The sequence below is a fragment of the Gigantopelta aegis genome, chromosome 6, assembly GCF_016097555.1.
Source record: "Gigantopelta aegis isolate Gae_Host chromosome 6, Gae_host_genome, whole genome shotgun sequence".
Taxonomy (NCBI): domain Eukaryota; kingdom Metazoa; phylum Mollusca; class Gastropoda; order Neomphalida; family Peltospiridae; genus Gigantopelta; species Gigantopelta aegis.
This window is the reverse complement of record NC_054704.1, coordinates 13,295,723-13,313,133: the sequence shown is the minus strand read 5'-3', so window position 1 is coordinate 13,313,133 and position 17,411 is coordinate 13,295,723. Positions and strand designations below refer to the sequence as shown.

At 34.6% G+C, this 17,411-nt stretch overlaps 1 protein-coding gene across 1 annotated transcript in view; it reads right to left on the bottom strand.

The window, feature by feature from the left end:
• The window catches only part of LOC121374915 (glutamate receptor-like), a 90,794-nt gene that overhangs the window by 69,962 nt on the left and 3,421 nt on the right, over window positions 1-17,411 (bottom strand). Inside the window, exon 2 of the mRNA XM_041502050.1 lies at window positions 6,995-7,153. Within this exon, the coding sequence (XP_041357984.1) occupies window positions 6,995-7,153 (159 nt within the window). The remainder of the gene's footprint in view (window positions 1-6,994; window positions 7,154-17,411) is intronic.

Below are 17,411 nucleotides of genomic sequence, written 5' to 3'. Positions count from 1 at the left end.
AATATTTGGATAATGTTTATGTTGAGAATGTTAGATATGCATTGACCAGACTTCATGTAGCATCACATAGATTATCGGTTGAAGCCTAACCCTATTTTATTAGAAGACAGAATGTGTCTTATATGTAATGATTTAGAGGATGAATATCATTTTGTATGTGTCTGTCCACTGTATGATAGCATACGAAAAAAGTATATTCCACAATATTTTAGAAAATACCCTAGTATGTTCAAATGCACTGATTTGTGTAACAATAATAATGCTCAGGTATTAAGAAATTTAGCTCTGTTTGTTTCAAAGTATTTCAGCGAAGGCATAATATATTATATATCTAAAGCTTCTCCGTAACACGACAATATTTAAGTATATGTTTAATTAATTACCTGTTCATGTCACTGCAGTCTTTTTTTTCTTTGTGTGTGTATGTTCATGTGTTCATATACCACCATATTTTATTTTATTTTATTTTATAATGTATGTATATTATGAATGCTCAAAGGCCAGTAGGCCTATTGTAATAAACTATATAATAACGAAAGTTTATGACGTCTAAATTTGCCATGGTTGAATAAACTTAAAAGAAAACCAGGTCCTCCTGTTATGTTACGGCAAAGGTTGATGAGTTTATGTTGTTTGCAAATGGTAAACATTTCAAATGTGAATACTAATTAATAAAAATAGGTTGATTTATAAATGTTATGCCATTTCTTTTAACATTAGCTAAACTTTCGTTGTTGAGTATATATATATATATATATATATATATATATATATATATATATATATATATATATATATCTTCTCGCTTTTTTTGTGAATATTGTTCTCATTCACACGCAGTAAGATAAAACAGGTGACTGTTTAATCCACTGATCCAATTATAATTCACTTTCATCCTAAACATTAGACTTTTCTTTTGTTTAACCGTTCGACAAGAATTAAACAAACACAAATTACATTACGACAACAAATCCAAGACACATTTATAGATGGCGTGACTATAGTCAGATTTGCGGTATTCATACGTCATTTGTCTTCCAAACACAACATGTGACATTCAGAGTCGTGAGTTTAGTCTTAGCTCATCCATACAGGACAAATGACGCGACAAATGGGATAATGGGAAACCTCTGAGTCGAACACTTCAATCATTGGAGACATTTACATTAGACAGACAAATGTGTTAAGCACGTGAACCATACAGAATGTTTTTAGTGATGTGATCTCAGCAAATTATCTGTCACACAACCAATTCGTGTGGAACATATTCAGCATAAAGCTTCCTTGTACAACAAACTCAACACAAACATTCTTCGTCGAGTATATTAAATATACACATTCCTTTTAGATATCCACGTGGAATATATTCAATATAAAGCGTTTCTTTACAACATACTCAACACAAATTATTTGTATAACACACTAAACGTAAACATTCCTTATAGAATTTACTGCAGACAATCATTCCGTACACACTTTACTCAGAACATTTCTTATAGACCAGACTCAACAGAAACATTCCTTATAAAACCTACTCAACACAAACATTCCCACTGGGCATACGCAACACAAACATTCCTCGTAGGACATACCCAACAAAACCATGCCTTGTAAAACTTACTCAACACACGCATTCCCACTGAAGATACTCAACACAAACATTCATTGTAGAACGGACTCAACACAAACATTCCCTTTGAACAAACTCAGCATAAATATTCCTTACAGAACTTACTCAACACAAACATTTGTTTTGAACATACTCAACACAAATATTTAATGTAAAACGTTCTCGCACAAATATTTCTTGTAGAACTTAATCAACGCAAACATTCCCTTTGAACATTCTCGACACTAACATTCTCTTTGACCATACTCAGCACAAACATTCCGTGTAGAACATACACACCAGAAACATTCCCTTTAAACTTATTCATCACAAACATTCCGTTTAGAAAATACTCAAACATTCCGTGTAGAAAATACTCAAACATTCCATGTATAGCTTAGTAATCGGATAAAACAAAATTATTACTAATAATTTATTCAATACGAACACTGACAAGGCACATATTCAACTCGAGCTAACTAAGACACTTATTCTGTGCAGAACCTTTACACATACATCATGCACCATGAACGCTAAACAACTCAGTATTCCTTTCTATAACGACAATATACTGAAGTGTTTAAAAGTCCTAGGTTTATGGGGATAAAAATAATTTATAAAACTTTTATATATTTCTGTTTTAACTCCCTCACAGTGTTCAGCCCGTCTGCAAAATAAGGCATTTGCGCGTGCGTATCAGATACTCTGGAGATTATTGAACATTATATTGCCAGTTTGATTCTGATATATTTCAAATAAACGTCGTAATAAAACGGAATAAAACGGATGAAAACGGTTGCCCTGGGAACCATTCAGCTCGGTATCCACGCATTGTTCACCATGTATTCAGTTGCAGTTTGACAACAATACCGAGTCCGAAAATACAATATTACGCATACAAATGCAGACTTGTGTTATAAAACAGTATCTTACGATTTGCATAATTTAAAAATGTAAAGTTTGTTTCTTTGTTTGTTTTGTTTAATGACACCACTGGAGCACATTGATTACTTAACCATCGGCTATTGGATGTCAAACATTTGGTATTTCAGACTCGTACATCTTTCCTAATGCAGAAAGGGATCTTTTATATGCACTTTTCCAGAGACAGGAAAGCACATACCACGGCCTTTATCTAGTTGTGGTGCAGTGGTTGTGTGTGTATGTGTGTGTGTGTGTGTGGTGCGTGCGTACGTGCGTGTGTGTTTATTGCCCTTGCTCTCATTGATCAAGAGCATACTTAATTTTTCAAATTTATTTTTAGCTTCTGGTTTTATCTGCTGGACAATAAACTATGTACTAACCAGCGTTTAATTGCACACTATCGTCTCCATCTTTAATATTTCTTGACTAACTGTGTGTTGTTTCTCGAGAAACAAAACATCGCCATGATGAAGCGAATTACCCGACAAACGCCAATCAGTGATGCGATCACACTCACATCGCCGCCATTAATCATTTCTCTTTGATGTCTTTAGATACAGATGAGCAATATTTTTGCGATGTTTCGTTGTTTTTGATCCAGTATATCAGGTTAATGTTCTTCTTCTGACGTCTTATGAACAAATCGATAGAGATGGGTCATTTCCAGCTAGTCGAATTACGAAAGAATTCTCTGGTAAGATTACAAATTAGGTCTTCAAAAGAAAGTGAATTTACAACACGTTTTCGGCTCGTTGATTGTGTGTCGTAACTCTAACATGGGGAAACAATAACATTAATGGAATTGTCAAAAATGGCACACGATCTAGACGTCTTCGTATTGTAGAAGCTTTTATCTAAGCAACAAGTGGCGATATAAAAAAATATTAGCATTCGTATCCATTGCAAAGCTTACCGGAATGACCCGAACAACTTGGTTGGTTATTTGTCGAAGTGATACGAAAGTGCCCATTCGTCATTTTCCGGAATGACCCAAAAATTATCATAGTTTATTAGCCAGGAGGTTCTGAAAGTGTTCAAACATTTGTTATGTTTAAATTGTCTCAGACCTGTTCACCTAGTTCATTGGTTATTTTACGGAATAACACCAGTATAGTTATTTATTATTTGTCTGAATTACACGAACACCTCCATTGGTCATATGCTGGAATGTTTAATGATAAATTGCCAATATTACTGAGAGTTCTGTCGAATGTTTGATGGAATGACTAAACGTGTTCGTCAATTGTTTCCGAACAGGACTAGCAGACAAAACTAAAATCGTAGTTATATTAATTCATAGCAGGACAGAACCGTGTTCAAAACGTTATTAATAATAAAAATAGCTGGTTGAATTTGCTTGAAAATTATTGCCTAAACAGTATCTATTAATCAGACATCATTTTCTTTAGAAGCCAGTATATATTACAAGACCTATAAAATGTATTAGTTTATTTCGATACGTCGCATACTGCTGAGCAACTTGAAAGCATGATCTTGTCTTCATATGACAACATGTATACCACCTTCTATTTGTGAATTCCTGAGGGTTATTGTTGCTCAAGATCTATTATTTGAGGACCCCCTATTGATTGTGAATTACTGGGTGTTATTTTTAATTAACATTTATGATTTCAGACTCACATTCTCTTTGTGAATTCATGTCAGTTATTATTTATTAAGCTCTCTGGTTTGAGGACCACCTATTATTTGTGAATTACGATTTGTTATTTTTAATTAACGTTATTGATTTGATAATCATCTCATCAGTTATTATTAAGAAAAAGAAGAAGTTTGTATTGATTTATTAATCATCGGATATTGGATGTTATACATTTGGTAATTTGAAATATAGAGGAAACCCGCTATATTTAGTAGCAAGGGACCCCAGACCAACTGCGCATCAAGCGAACGCTTACCACTGGGCTACGTCTCGCTCCCTTATTAATTAAGATGTATGGTTTGATGACCACCTATGTTTTGTGAATTACTATTTGTTATTTTTATTTAACATGTTTGATTTGATGACCACTTATTTTTTGTGAACTATTATTAGTTATTTTTAATTAACATCTTTGATTTGATTTCCATCTAATGTTTGTGAATTACTGTCAGTTGGTTCTAAGCAACATGTTGGGTCTTACTACTAGTAAATCACAGATACCGACATTGTGTCCAAGTCAGTTTCTGTTGACCCAAAGTGGATAGTGAAGTGGTTGACCACACATATATTCTCCCTGCTCTTGTCTTCAAGTTCTTTCAAGGACCAATACAGCCAAGGTTTGAGGTGATCGAAGTCGCAAGATCGACCTGGCACTCACAAAGGCAGTGGTATGCACTATCTCTGCAGCTCGAGGAAAACAAGTTTAAGGACCGTCCATAATGATATTTGATAATTGAATGATCTGTGTCAGACATTTTGTGATAACTGCAATAATGGAGTCGGATGAATGTAAAAGCTGGTACGTGTTCATTGATTGCTTTGCCGGAATAAGCTGAAAACTACAGTCTACGCTGATGGCTCGGGCCTAATTAGACGTCACGTTTCATTCAAATTGAATACTTGTGTTATGATGTTACAGTCTGTCTCCCTCCATGCCTCATGATATGACGTTACAGTCTGCACCCCCTCCCATATTTCAAGCTATGGCGTTACAGTCTACACCCCTCTTTTTGTCTTGTGTTGGTCGTGATATTACACCGTTTTATATATAGCAAATAATACGATATGTATAATGAAAAAAAATGCAGCTAAGCCACGTTTAAAGCAATGGATTTATAGGCTTATTTCTTACAGACAGCCATCACATATTTCAGCCTTTACGAACCGAGACATAATGCTAACTTTAGGTTATGGATTATACTCGAATGTTAGGTTACTTGCTTTAGAAAAAAAATCCAAAGAAATAAATTCAAATTGCATCAGAATTTTTAAAGATATTGATTACTTTTACAAAGACAGTATTTGCATTCTATCCGGAGTTTTACATCATGCATTCTGTCAACAACAAAAAATTCCGTTGAGACAAAGGAAACTGAAATCCAATTAGTGCTGTAAATATATTTCTTGCACACCCGTTGGTAAAAACGTCATGTGTTATTTATAATATCACATGTCAACAACAGAGGCGTGTTATTGATTTATAGATATAGGACTGGCTTCTCCCCGTTACCACAGCCATACCATCCAATGAAATAAACACGATCGAAATTGATTGCTTTGTTATACATAAGTTAACCTGAAACTGACTGCTCTGTGACGCGTACATTTAATGCAAGGTTTTTGAAGCTATATTAGAAATTGAATTGTGCAAGTAATGGAATCTATATACCATCTTTGAGCCCTTCAAACAATAAAAATAGTTTAGATGTATTGGGAAGCTGTTTAATAAATTCCTACTTCGATCTGACACTTCTTCTTTTGCATAATTCCAATATGGCCGTAAAAATTCTTTTAAATAGACAATTTTGCGTGTATCTATATTATGTTTCCCAGCATCTTGGCGTTGTGTATATATTATCTAAAAATGAGGAAGCTATTCTACACAATAAATAAATTTAGTTTTATTGCACATTTTCCTCATTCGCATGATTCCAACATTGCCGCCAAAATACATTCAAATAGCCAATTGGTTCAAACATCTTGGACTTTGTTTACATATGATTTGGATATAATGAAGTTAATCCATGCATGTATAATGGTGCATTCACTGTATTGTTCCTTAATTCACACACGGTCAAGACGGCTGCCAAACATAACATTTCAAAGGGAGCAAAGCTTGCGTTTTCTTATTTAATATTTTCATCAGCTGAATAAAAAATAAAACTTCACAAATTGATCTCACCTTTTATGTCTTGCTAAGTAAAGTCATTGAAAGTTACATTTTAAAACAATCTACTTTAAATATGTATCACAACTTCTGAACTGAAAATGTATCATTTAAATATTTCTGCGCGTATCCTTAACATTGAAATATATTCCATTCAGTTTCAGTGGTGTATTTTGTGGGCAGGATGGATCATATTAGCATTTTATTAAACAGCTTCCCCACCCACCCAAAACTATCTTTATTGTTTGAACGGCTCAAACATATTCTCTAGATTATATCACATCACAAAGTTGAATACGCTTGCCGCCTCGCAAATTAGACATATCTCACACTTTTTGGTGTATTTTGGTGTATTTTGGTGTATTTTGTTTTTAATATGTTGTTCTAGGGACATCTCTTAAATGAATTTTGAAAAACAAAATCCTATTACAATTTATTTTGGGATATGCCCCAAAATCACTTGGAGTAACATTCAAGGGTTACACCTAGATCATGGTATAAAGATTCAAACTGATTGCCGTGGCTAGTGGCAACGTGCGACTATGTCCAGTAATGTAGACCGACTCTAGAATCTAAAGACTAATAAACGAGTCCTGGGGCTGGGACTAAAGGCAGACCAGCCAGTTCTACTTACGCGCATTGCTGACCGCGAAACTGTCTGTGACGTCAAGGACTGCCGTCCAATTATCGTTGAGTTCAAACCGGTAGGCATGGGAATACGCTCGTTTGTATCTGTGAACTTCATAGCGATAGGCTGTTCGTACCTGAACAGAATGGCGGTCAAAGATGGCGCCTAGAACAAAAAAGAGATCAGTTTCATTTATTATTGACAGTGGTGTACAAAAGGGATATAACCACATGAAATATGAATAATTGAACACTGCGTTACCATAACTAACGACACTTTGTTTGAAATTAAGTGAGAACTCTGCTGATTAAACAGTATGCATCATTTGCTAAATGGCAACGTCTTCTCCAGTAAGTGTGAACGCGGAATACAACGAGGAGGTAGAGTTATCTATCTGTCCTGAAATGAACTCCGTGGTCCAGTGGATAAGCTGATTGGCTGCCAAGCTTACGACAATAATTCAAGTCCCATCAAGCCCCGTTCACATTTTTATTCGACTTTCTCATTTATAAATTGTATAAATATTACGTTTCTCTTTTTTTCTTTTTTTTTTCCTTTTTAATTTTTAATAAACAAGTAACAATAAAATAGATGATGCATTATAAAATGGTATCATACGTATTAATATAAATATTAACATAATTAATCTGTAAATCATTTTTATATATCCTGTAAATACAATGTACCCATAAATAATTCTGAAAAATAAATGTACATTATACTTTATACAATTAGTTTTGTCCAACAATTCCACTTTTCTTCAAATTGGATTGTCCTGTTGTTTATTATGGAAATATACTTATCTATTTTTTTCTGTGAATGCATTTTATATGAAATGGAAAACTAGTTTTAAATGGTAGAAATGCTCTAAGTGAAGAAGACAATAAAGAAATATTTATTTTATGTACATAAGTATGTAAATTAAACAAAACGTTTCCCTTAATTAGTAAATAAAGTATGGATCTTTAAAATTATTACTACTATTTATTTTTTATCACTGTTATTATTTTTGTAGCCATTGCGTAATGATTGCGATGCCTTTTGGGGGTTTCGTGTTTTCCTTTAGCAAAATTTCTGTCTAATTATAGAACACATAGAAAACTTTATTGCATCTTTTTCTGTTTCAAATTTTTTTCTTTCTTCTGTCTCTTTTTCAATAATATGTATTTCTGTTCATATTTAAATTGCAAAAGTATATTACTGTCGTAAAATGTATATGTATTATTATTATTATTATTATTATTATTATTATTATAGAAGGCTTAGTAAGTTGTATAACTTTTGCCTAATCCATTTGTTTTTTAAAAAGCAATAAAATATGTTTCAATCAATCTATATGATAATACGTGTTCAGACTATTCTGGAAGCCAGTTAATGTTAGTTCTTGACTTTTGCATTTTGATTTGTATATGTATTGTTTTGCAATTAGCAGTATTAAATGTACAATATTATCCTCTTTTTTTAGAATAGTTAGGTTTGCCTAAAACAATTGTTTGTGCATTCAATTGAAGACTGATTTTAGTTTTTAAGAATATGCAGTTTATAACAGAATTCCAGAATGTCTGAACATGTTTACATAACTAAAATGGTGCATTAAATTTCACTAAACATATGACAAAATTCACATTTATCTGAATCTATTATACCAATTGCTTATTTGTGGTTAACATAAATAAAACTGAAAGTAACGAAGCCCTGTGTCCGTAGTTAGCTTGAAAGTGAGAGATATACATTTTCCCACTATTTTTCACAGAACTCTATTCCAAAAATATGATGCCATTTTACTTTCGTGTTTATTCTGTTTTGATATATCCTCGTTTACACCATCATTGTAAAACGTTTTACAAGCATTTGTTTTAAGAAGTTCTTCTAGGCCATTAGATATTATCGGTATTTGTAATGTTACTAATTCTGTATACACATTCAATTTATAACATTTTTTTAATTTCTAAAATCAACCCAGTATAAGCTGTAAATGGTGGTTTAAAGTCATATGTCATACAGAATTCACCATATGAAAGTCAATTGGTATTATTCAAAATATCTTTTAAGAACTTAATTCCTGTAGATCTTATAATAAACATGCTTCTTAATGATTTTAATATACAAGTTATGCCAAACTGATAGGTTAAGTACTTTTATTTTGTTAATTCTAGCTTCACATTTTTTCTACAAAGTTTGACCATATATTTAATACATTTTTCCAAAAATGATTTGTGCATATCAATGATTTTGTTTTGCTGTAAGACGAAACTTTAAACTGTAAGCATTTACTCAATAAACAGGCCGTCGTGGTTTAAATACACACTTTTCATCCACGATATTTTTGGTGCTTTGCGTTACTGCTCTTAAACCATCATTTTGATAATCCCTAATTAATGTTTTTCTAGCTATTTTGTCATGCTTTTTATTCCAAATAAACTGAAAGAAATATGTTTCTAAGTTTTTGAAGAAAGCATCTGTTGTATTTGGAAGTGAAGGAAAAAGATAAACAAATTTTGATAAAGCCAGAATGTTAATTACAGAAATTTTCCCTACTGTTGGTAAAGAACGTTTTGACCATTGTTCAGGCAACTTTAAAAATTCTTTTAGCTTAGCATTATAGTTTATTTCTTGTATTTGATACATATTAGTAGAGAATCGCACACCAAGGAGTGTAAATTCAGTAGTCCATTTTAACTTATATTTTGGACAATTTTAGTATCATCAGTTCTATCCTTGCATAATCTTGTTATATTTGTTTTATCTAAATTATATTAATTTTTAGATCAGAAATATTTGTTAAATATTGTAATGTTTCCATGGATGTTTTAACAAATATTCCACACCAATCTAATAGTAATGGTGTATCATCAGCAAACTGCGATTTTTAAAATTCATTACCATTTATCTTTATCCCTGTTATGTCGTTGTTATTTCTTACTATGATCCCAAAAATAAAAGTATACGGTGATAAAGGATCACCTTGTTTACATCCTCTTATGAATAAACATGATTCACATTTATTATAGTAAGTTCTTATCCATTTCTGTATTGACGGACCAAATTTAAAATAAGCTACAACTTTTGTTATAAAACTCCAAGAAAGGGTGTCCAAGGCTCTTTTTTTTCAAAATCTACAAGTAAGAGCATTCCTGATTTATTTTGTGTAGTTGTATAATGTAATATATCATATATTAGTCTAATATTAGTATCTATGGATCGACCATGTATAAATCCATTTTGATCCACAGATACTAACGAGGGGAGGACATTTTAATTATTTCTGCAATAGCTGCTGACCCTAGTTTGTAAATAACGTTTAGAAGTGATATTAGTCTCCAATTTTTAAGATATTCTTTTGCCTTATATTTCTTTGGAATAAGTGTAATTAATCCCAATTTCTGTGAATCAGATAACTGAACTAAGTTATATCCAAAGTTTAAACTTCTAATAACAAATTAATCTGATATATCCGTCTGTCCCAGGTGACTTAAAATTATTAATTTTCTTTAAAACTTTAGTGACTTCATGATAGGTTAATTCTCCCATTAGAGATTTTGACATAGTATTGTTTAGTTTTTTAACTCTATGGTTATGAAGTTCTTTTTCTAGGTCAACATTAATTAATTCATCATCTCGATTGGTATACAATGTTTTATAAAAAGCTACCACCTCTTTCTCAATTTGGTTTTAATTTTCTAGAACATTATTTTCATTGTCTACAAATATAGTTAATGCTTTTGCCATGTAATTTCTCTTTTCTAGACTATAAAACTATTTTGACAGGTTTTCTCCATGTTCCACCTAGTATTAATACTATATCCTGCCGTGTTTACAGAAAGTGAGCTACCTAACGTTCGTGAACTATTTGACTGGTGCACACTAAGGTCATTTGGTTTAATATGAATCCCATAAACCAGTCTATCGAACGTTTTTCTGCTGGGTCGGGTTGAACTCGGCCCTGGATGGCCTTCTTTTTCTTCTGCATTCAAGCTATAGTTTAACAGCTTTAGATTTGGAGTCCGGTTGTTTTGATAAAGAAAAAACCGCTGTCTCTGTCAAGTCTTCTTTGGAACCCCAAAGCTTGCCATCCAGTGTTGCTCTGTCCGGCCAGTGCTATACCCTGGCTTCATCGTAGAGGGGGGTGGGAGAGAATTGCATGATGTGCCCTGGGGACTGTGGTCCTGTTTGATATGGACATTCATCAGTGTCTGCCCGTTTCAGGCGGTACATATGGGATCTGAAATGGCAGTGTCTGGTACTTAGGCTAAAAAATTTTGTCTTTTGGTATCTCTCCAGATGATGAATTGGATCCTTAGTTCTAACGTGGGTGCAATGGAACTTTCTCTGAATTATCTTTTTGTCTCTCTGAAGGAGATTGGATGATTTGGCTGTTCCATCGTGCTTCCCTCCTTTGCCAGCCTGTCAGCATGTACTTTTCCTGCAATACCACAAAGTGCTGGAACTGACTGGACTATAACTTGCACGTTTAGAGAAAGGTCAGCCAGTCCCTGTCGAACTGCTGTTACTAGGTTTTCTGCAGGTGACTGTATGCTCTGAGTGAGGAATTTGCAATCTGTCAGGAACACAACATGTGATGAAAGTGGATTCTCCAAACTGATGATTATGGTCGCTTGAAGAATGGCATTTGTTTCTGCTCTGAAGTTTGTTGACAGTTTTCCTGCTGGGTATGATCTGACTCGTCCATCAGGAAACCTTACGTGGACACCACTACCAGCATTCTTTACTGCCTCTTCAGCTGAGCCATCTGTGTAGACATGGGTCCACTGTGAGGTGTTGTACTTGTTTTGAAGCATTTCCAGTGTTAGATACTTTAGGATGGCATCTGACTGTTCTCCCTTCCTAGTGATTCCTGGAACATCCTCTACAATGGTTATGTCTTTTGATAATATTGTCCAATCCTCTACATCTATCAAGGATTCCCGTTCTTCAGGTATCCTTGGTAGGATATCAGAGTATGTATGTCCCTGGACGGCCAAAATATTATTATTTTGAGAAAGAAGGAATGTCATATGGTTAAGGGCTACAAACAAAATTAGGGATAGTATATATCACGACCTTTATACACTAGTCATGAAACCCTGGCTAGAACGAGAAATAGTCTAATAAACCCACCGACTAGGATTGATCCTACACCGACCGCGTATCAGGCGAGCGCATTACCACTGGGCTACGTCCAACCCCTTTAGTAGTTTAATAGTAGTTGTGGTAGTAGTTGTGGTGGTAGTAGTAGTAGTAGTATAGTAGTAGTAATTGTAGTAGTAGCAGCAGTAGTAATAGTAGTAGTAGTAGTAGATTCGTAGTAGTAGTAGTTTGCTGGTATGCCAACTACTACTACCGCCACTAGAATGGTGCTGGCGATAGTAGTTGTTGTTGTAGATAGTGGTGGTGGTGGAGGTGGTGGTGGTGGTGGATTGTTTTAGTAGTGGTTTACATTCTGCATGTTAGCGTCAAATGATTATGACTTTAAGCCGAGATGACAATTACATTTTCTCATGGGACATCATTGAGTTCATCTCAAACTAACCAGAATACCACATTATCCGAGAAAAAACTCGATTAGGTATAGTTTAAGAAGCAGAATTAATGTGAAGAACCTCCAGAACTAACCAAATGCTAATCAGACGCTGACGTCCATTTCTACTTCACAAATTAACATGGCGAACACCACTTAAAAAGTTATCAATTTTATATGCGTTGAAAGTTTGAGCAACTTACCAGCTAGCTAAATGACGCCAAATGCAAATTACAAGAAAACACATCAGAGTTGTTTTAGTACCCGTTACCCATATGACATATTGAATAATGCATCTCTCCATGCATAAATAACAAATATAAAAATAATGTTATTTTCAGTAATGTCAGATTCACAACTATGACCCTGAGTCCTTGCAACAGTGGAGACACGTCAGTTCTCCAGCACCAAAGAAATCTAATTTTTTGACTAATGGTTTCCTATGAACATGTTTAATGGTGGAGAACTGCGAATAGCTATACACTGAGAGACAAAACTCACTCCAGACGCTGCAATAACGTCTTATCATCACAACTGTAGTTATTCTAGTTTTGCTTTAGTAAAACAATCTGGTTGGATGGATGAGTTTCTTTGACATCACAGCAAACTCATTGACTACAGGTTGTCGAAGGTTTATACAGTTTGTTTTATTTAATGACACCACTAGAGCAAATTGATTTATTAATCATCGGCTATTGGATATCAACCATTTGGTGATTTTGGCATACAGTCTTAGAGGAAACCCGCTACATTTTTTTCATTAGTAGTTAGGGATCTTTTATATGCACCATCCCACATACAGGATACCATATAGCACAGTCGTGGTGCACTGGCTGGAACGAGAAATAGCTCGATCGACCCCCCCCGACGGGGAACATTCTTAGACCGACCGTGCATTAGGCGGACGCTTTACCATTGGGCTAGGTCCCGCCCTCGAAAATGAACATGCAAAAACAGCCTTGAAAGTCAACGTAGTCGCAGTATTAAATATACAGAACAAAATACACGTTAACGATACCCCAGCACAAAAATTATATCGACTATTGGGTGTAGAACCTAGGTAAATGCATCAATGATGTGAATATTAATATCAATATAAATATTCAAAAGTTCTAATAAAACACACTGTAAAGAGCTGTGTACCCACTAAAATAATGTCAGGCTTACCATGTAATACAGTTTAGAAGCATTTACTTGTAAGGTCAAAGATCCTCAATTTGAATATACACATTTTGTTTTCCACTAAATGTAAAATGTAGCATACATAAAACAAATATTTTAATAAAATCAATTAGCATAAAATAATATTTCCGCAGGATCTTCAAGCATAATTGTGATGTTTCCATGCTCATATCCACCAGCTACCACCATTAGCATGTGATAGATTCTGTAATAGTCTTAAATAAAATGACCTTGGACTTGTTTTCGCTAGGATTACTTGGTAAATTATCGTCTCTCCACAAACACTGTGGTATGTTCTTTTTTGTCTTTGAGGTAGCACCTAAAGGATGAACAACTGAGTTTTCCACTTACAGTCTCCCTCACGCGTTATATTGATGACTTTTATAGTATTCAGCGAAACAATGGCGCATCGTTAAATATTCATTTGTCTTTCAATTCTGGTGGCCGTACATGCTAAAGGGACTCCAGGGGAGCAGATTTCCATTTGTGATCAGCTTAAAATACCATTTCCAATATATAACAAATGCCAAATTTACAAATTAAATATAGCAATCTCCCGGAGATCCCTCGTCTTTAAACCACACCTTTCAGTCGTAGGGTGTATGTCCTCCTACATACAGTGATAGACTGTGAAAGTAGGAGTACGCTTTTTTTTCTTTTCTTTTTGTTACTTAATTATTTGTTATCCCCAGCCAAGTTTGACCATGTCAAGGTTGGGGAGCCTTGATTTCATGGCCTTACAATAGAGTTGCTATATAAGTGAAAATGCATAATATTATAGTAATTTAACATATAAATATATTTCTAGTGTTCCCATATGGTTGGGGATTGGCAAAGAAAGCCAAGATGCTATGATTCATATCTTGGAAAGAGTTGAGAAAAGTAGAAGGAAAGAAAGAAAATACAATAGAATAGAAAGAAATTAATTAATTGATAGCTAGATAGCTAGCTAGATAGATAGCTAGATAGATAGATAGATAGATAGATAGATAGATAGATAGATAGATAAATAAATAATGGGGGGGGGGGGGGCTTAAAATCTATACTACGAAAAGAGACTTATATTTCGAAACGAAAAGACCTGTAATTCGAAACAAGCTATTTATAAGAAGTTTCAGTTAAAAAGATTAAGCCACTGTGTCCATTGATTATTGAAAATTTCATGTTCACAATTTTTGTATGAAATAAACCTTTCGATTTCAAATTTGTTTCGCAATATATTTTTAACTCCATTTATATTTAATACTTTTTTCTGTTCTTTTATACTATAAATATAATATTTAATATTGATAATTAACCAATTTACAAAGTTGCTGTATTCATTATTAATCATACCAAACATAAAGTACGCTTTTAAACAACAGAAGATTGTCCTGGGGGTGGCAGTCCTCTTGGAGACAAAGTATGAAGGATGGATCCTCATGGATAATGGCTGTCATGTGTGTGTTATAGCGATAAGCTCCTGACAGTAATTCATGACAACAGTCATGGCATTGCCAAAACCCTCTTTAGACTTTACCTTGTGCAGAGATACGATTTTGAATGGCTTAATGGTATGTCATTCTGATTCATGATTGGACATGTAATGGGGTTCTTTGAAGAACATCTTGGATATAAATAGATTTAATAGTAATTTACATTTATTACACAGACAAAACTATGTCATAATATGTAACCAAAGTCATGAACTTTTACCATGTAACAACCCCCCTCTCTCTATGTGTGTGTGTGTCTGCCCCCCCTCCTCTCTCTCTCTCTCTCTCTCTCCTCTCTCTCTCTCTCTCTCTCTCTCTCTCTCTCTCTCTCTCTCTCTCTCTCTCAATATCTGTTTCTATTTATTTTTACCAACATACATACACATCATATCTACAAATATGTATATCCATCTACCTACCTACCTACATACCTACATACCTACCTTGCAATGGCGTATAACAAGGTATATGTTCGTACAGAACCCAGCCTGGTCTTTGCAGACATTATTTGACTAAACTATCGATTTCGACGATGCACCTAATGAATATCTGCATGCTGATGAAAAAAGGCAATACCCTAGTGGGTTAGTGCAAGACAATTTTGTGATAATTCAATTTATGCAAAGGGCACATGATTTAGCATTGTCTGTGATTCGCGTACCATGCAATGTGTTGATGTTGGACACAGTTAATATGCATGCAGTGTACGATCCAGTCTCGTGGGGGACATAACCTCCGTGAAATACCAAACTACTGACCACGTACACCATGATTTGACCGGTAGTGTGTCGGCAGGGATCGGTGATTGGGTTGTATGGGTATATGGAATCCGCCGACAATTAAAATATCTCAGTCTTTCATTATAAAAGTAGTTAAATGTTGTATTACTATGTGTTTTGTTTACTCTATATAATGTATATATCTCGTCGGGTTATACCACATTTTATCCAGTGGTCAATGGCTTGAAATCATGTTAAAGGTGTAGGGTGTGCTGTCTGTAATTGGCGCTCTTTACCAGATTATACGTCTTAACTGCATGCTGTCATACACGTTAATAGTCGCTGTTATGCGTGTTCGATAAACACGCATTGGTTTTCTTGTTCTACGTAAACGGCACACTGCCCTTAAATCTGAATGACAAAATCGTATCTCTATACAATACCGAGTCGAATGCTTGTATGTCATCAGTCACGTGACACACCTATGTTTTAATGTTGTACTCAAAGAACACTTCTGCTCCGATATAACTGGAGCAGTGAAACATTAATCTGTCATCAATGTCGATATATCCCTAGCACTCTGTCGTCTGCAGAGGAACGACATGGAATTTGATACTGGTTTTGTCAGGTATATAGAATGCCTCAGAGCAGACGATGAATCTAATATATATATATATTATATATATATATATATATTCTGGACAATTTGATTAAAAAAAAGAACTAAATAAAAATTATGTTTCCAGGAACCCGACCATACCCGGTATCTAAAAAATACCGACCCTAGAAAACATGCTAAGCCTAATTGTTTCCGATTTTGAATTGTGGGGCGGGGCACCGAGAAAACAATCGGGGCACATTAAAATATGGTTTCCTCAAACTAGTTCAAAATAGTACTTTTAAATACAAAGAACACTGTTTTTCGTATTTTTTTGTGTTGGCGAAACAGTTTCCTTCCATGCCGTCACCCCCCCCCCCCCCCCCCTCCCCGCTAGTAAAGGCGCTGCTATTGTTGGTGGTCAGCCCAAACCAGAAACTGTTGTATACTCCCAATGGGGTTATGCCCTCCCAATGAGGTTATGCCTACCAATGAGGTTTAGCCTCGCCTGATAGCCTAATGAGAGAAACTAACGAAGAGGGAGAAATAGCGTGCCGTAAACTGATGACGTCTAATGACAGCAATCCGAGGGAATATACAATCACTTTTCACAAATAGATGAATTACACGAGTAACCACTGCACGCTTTAAAATGTCTTGGGATGTCTGACAAATATTAATTGGCAGAACATAAACAACAAGTGAGGCAATAACGCAAACAGGATATTGCTTTTAAACTTTTCCCTAAAATCGTTGCGTTCAGCCGAATATTTCTAAATGTATTGGGATTTGACAAACGTAAATTTGCCATTAAGAGTTAAGGTTTGTTTTATATGGCAACATCACTAGAGCATATTTATTAAATAACCATTGGCTATTGGGTGACTTACGGTCTAAGGCTGTAGGCGGATCACTAACGCCGCCTTTGTGG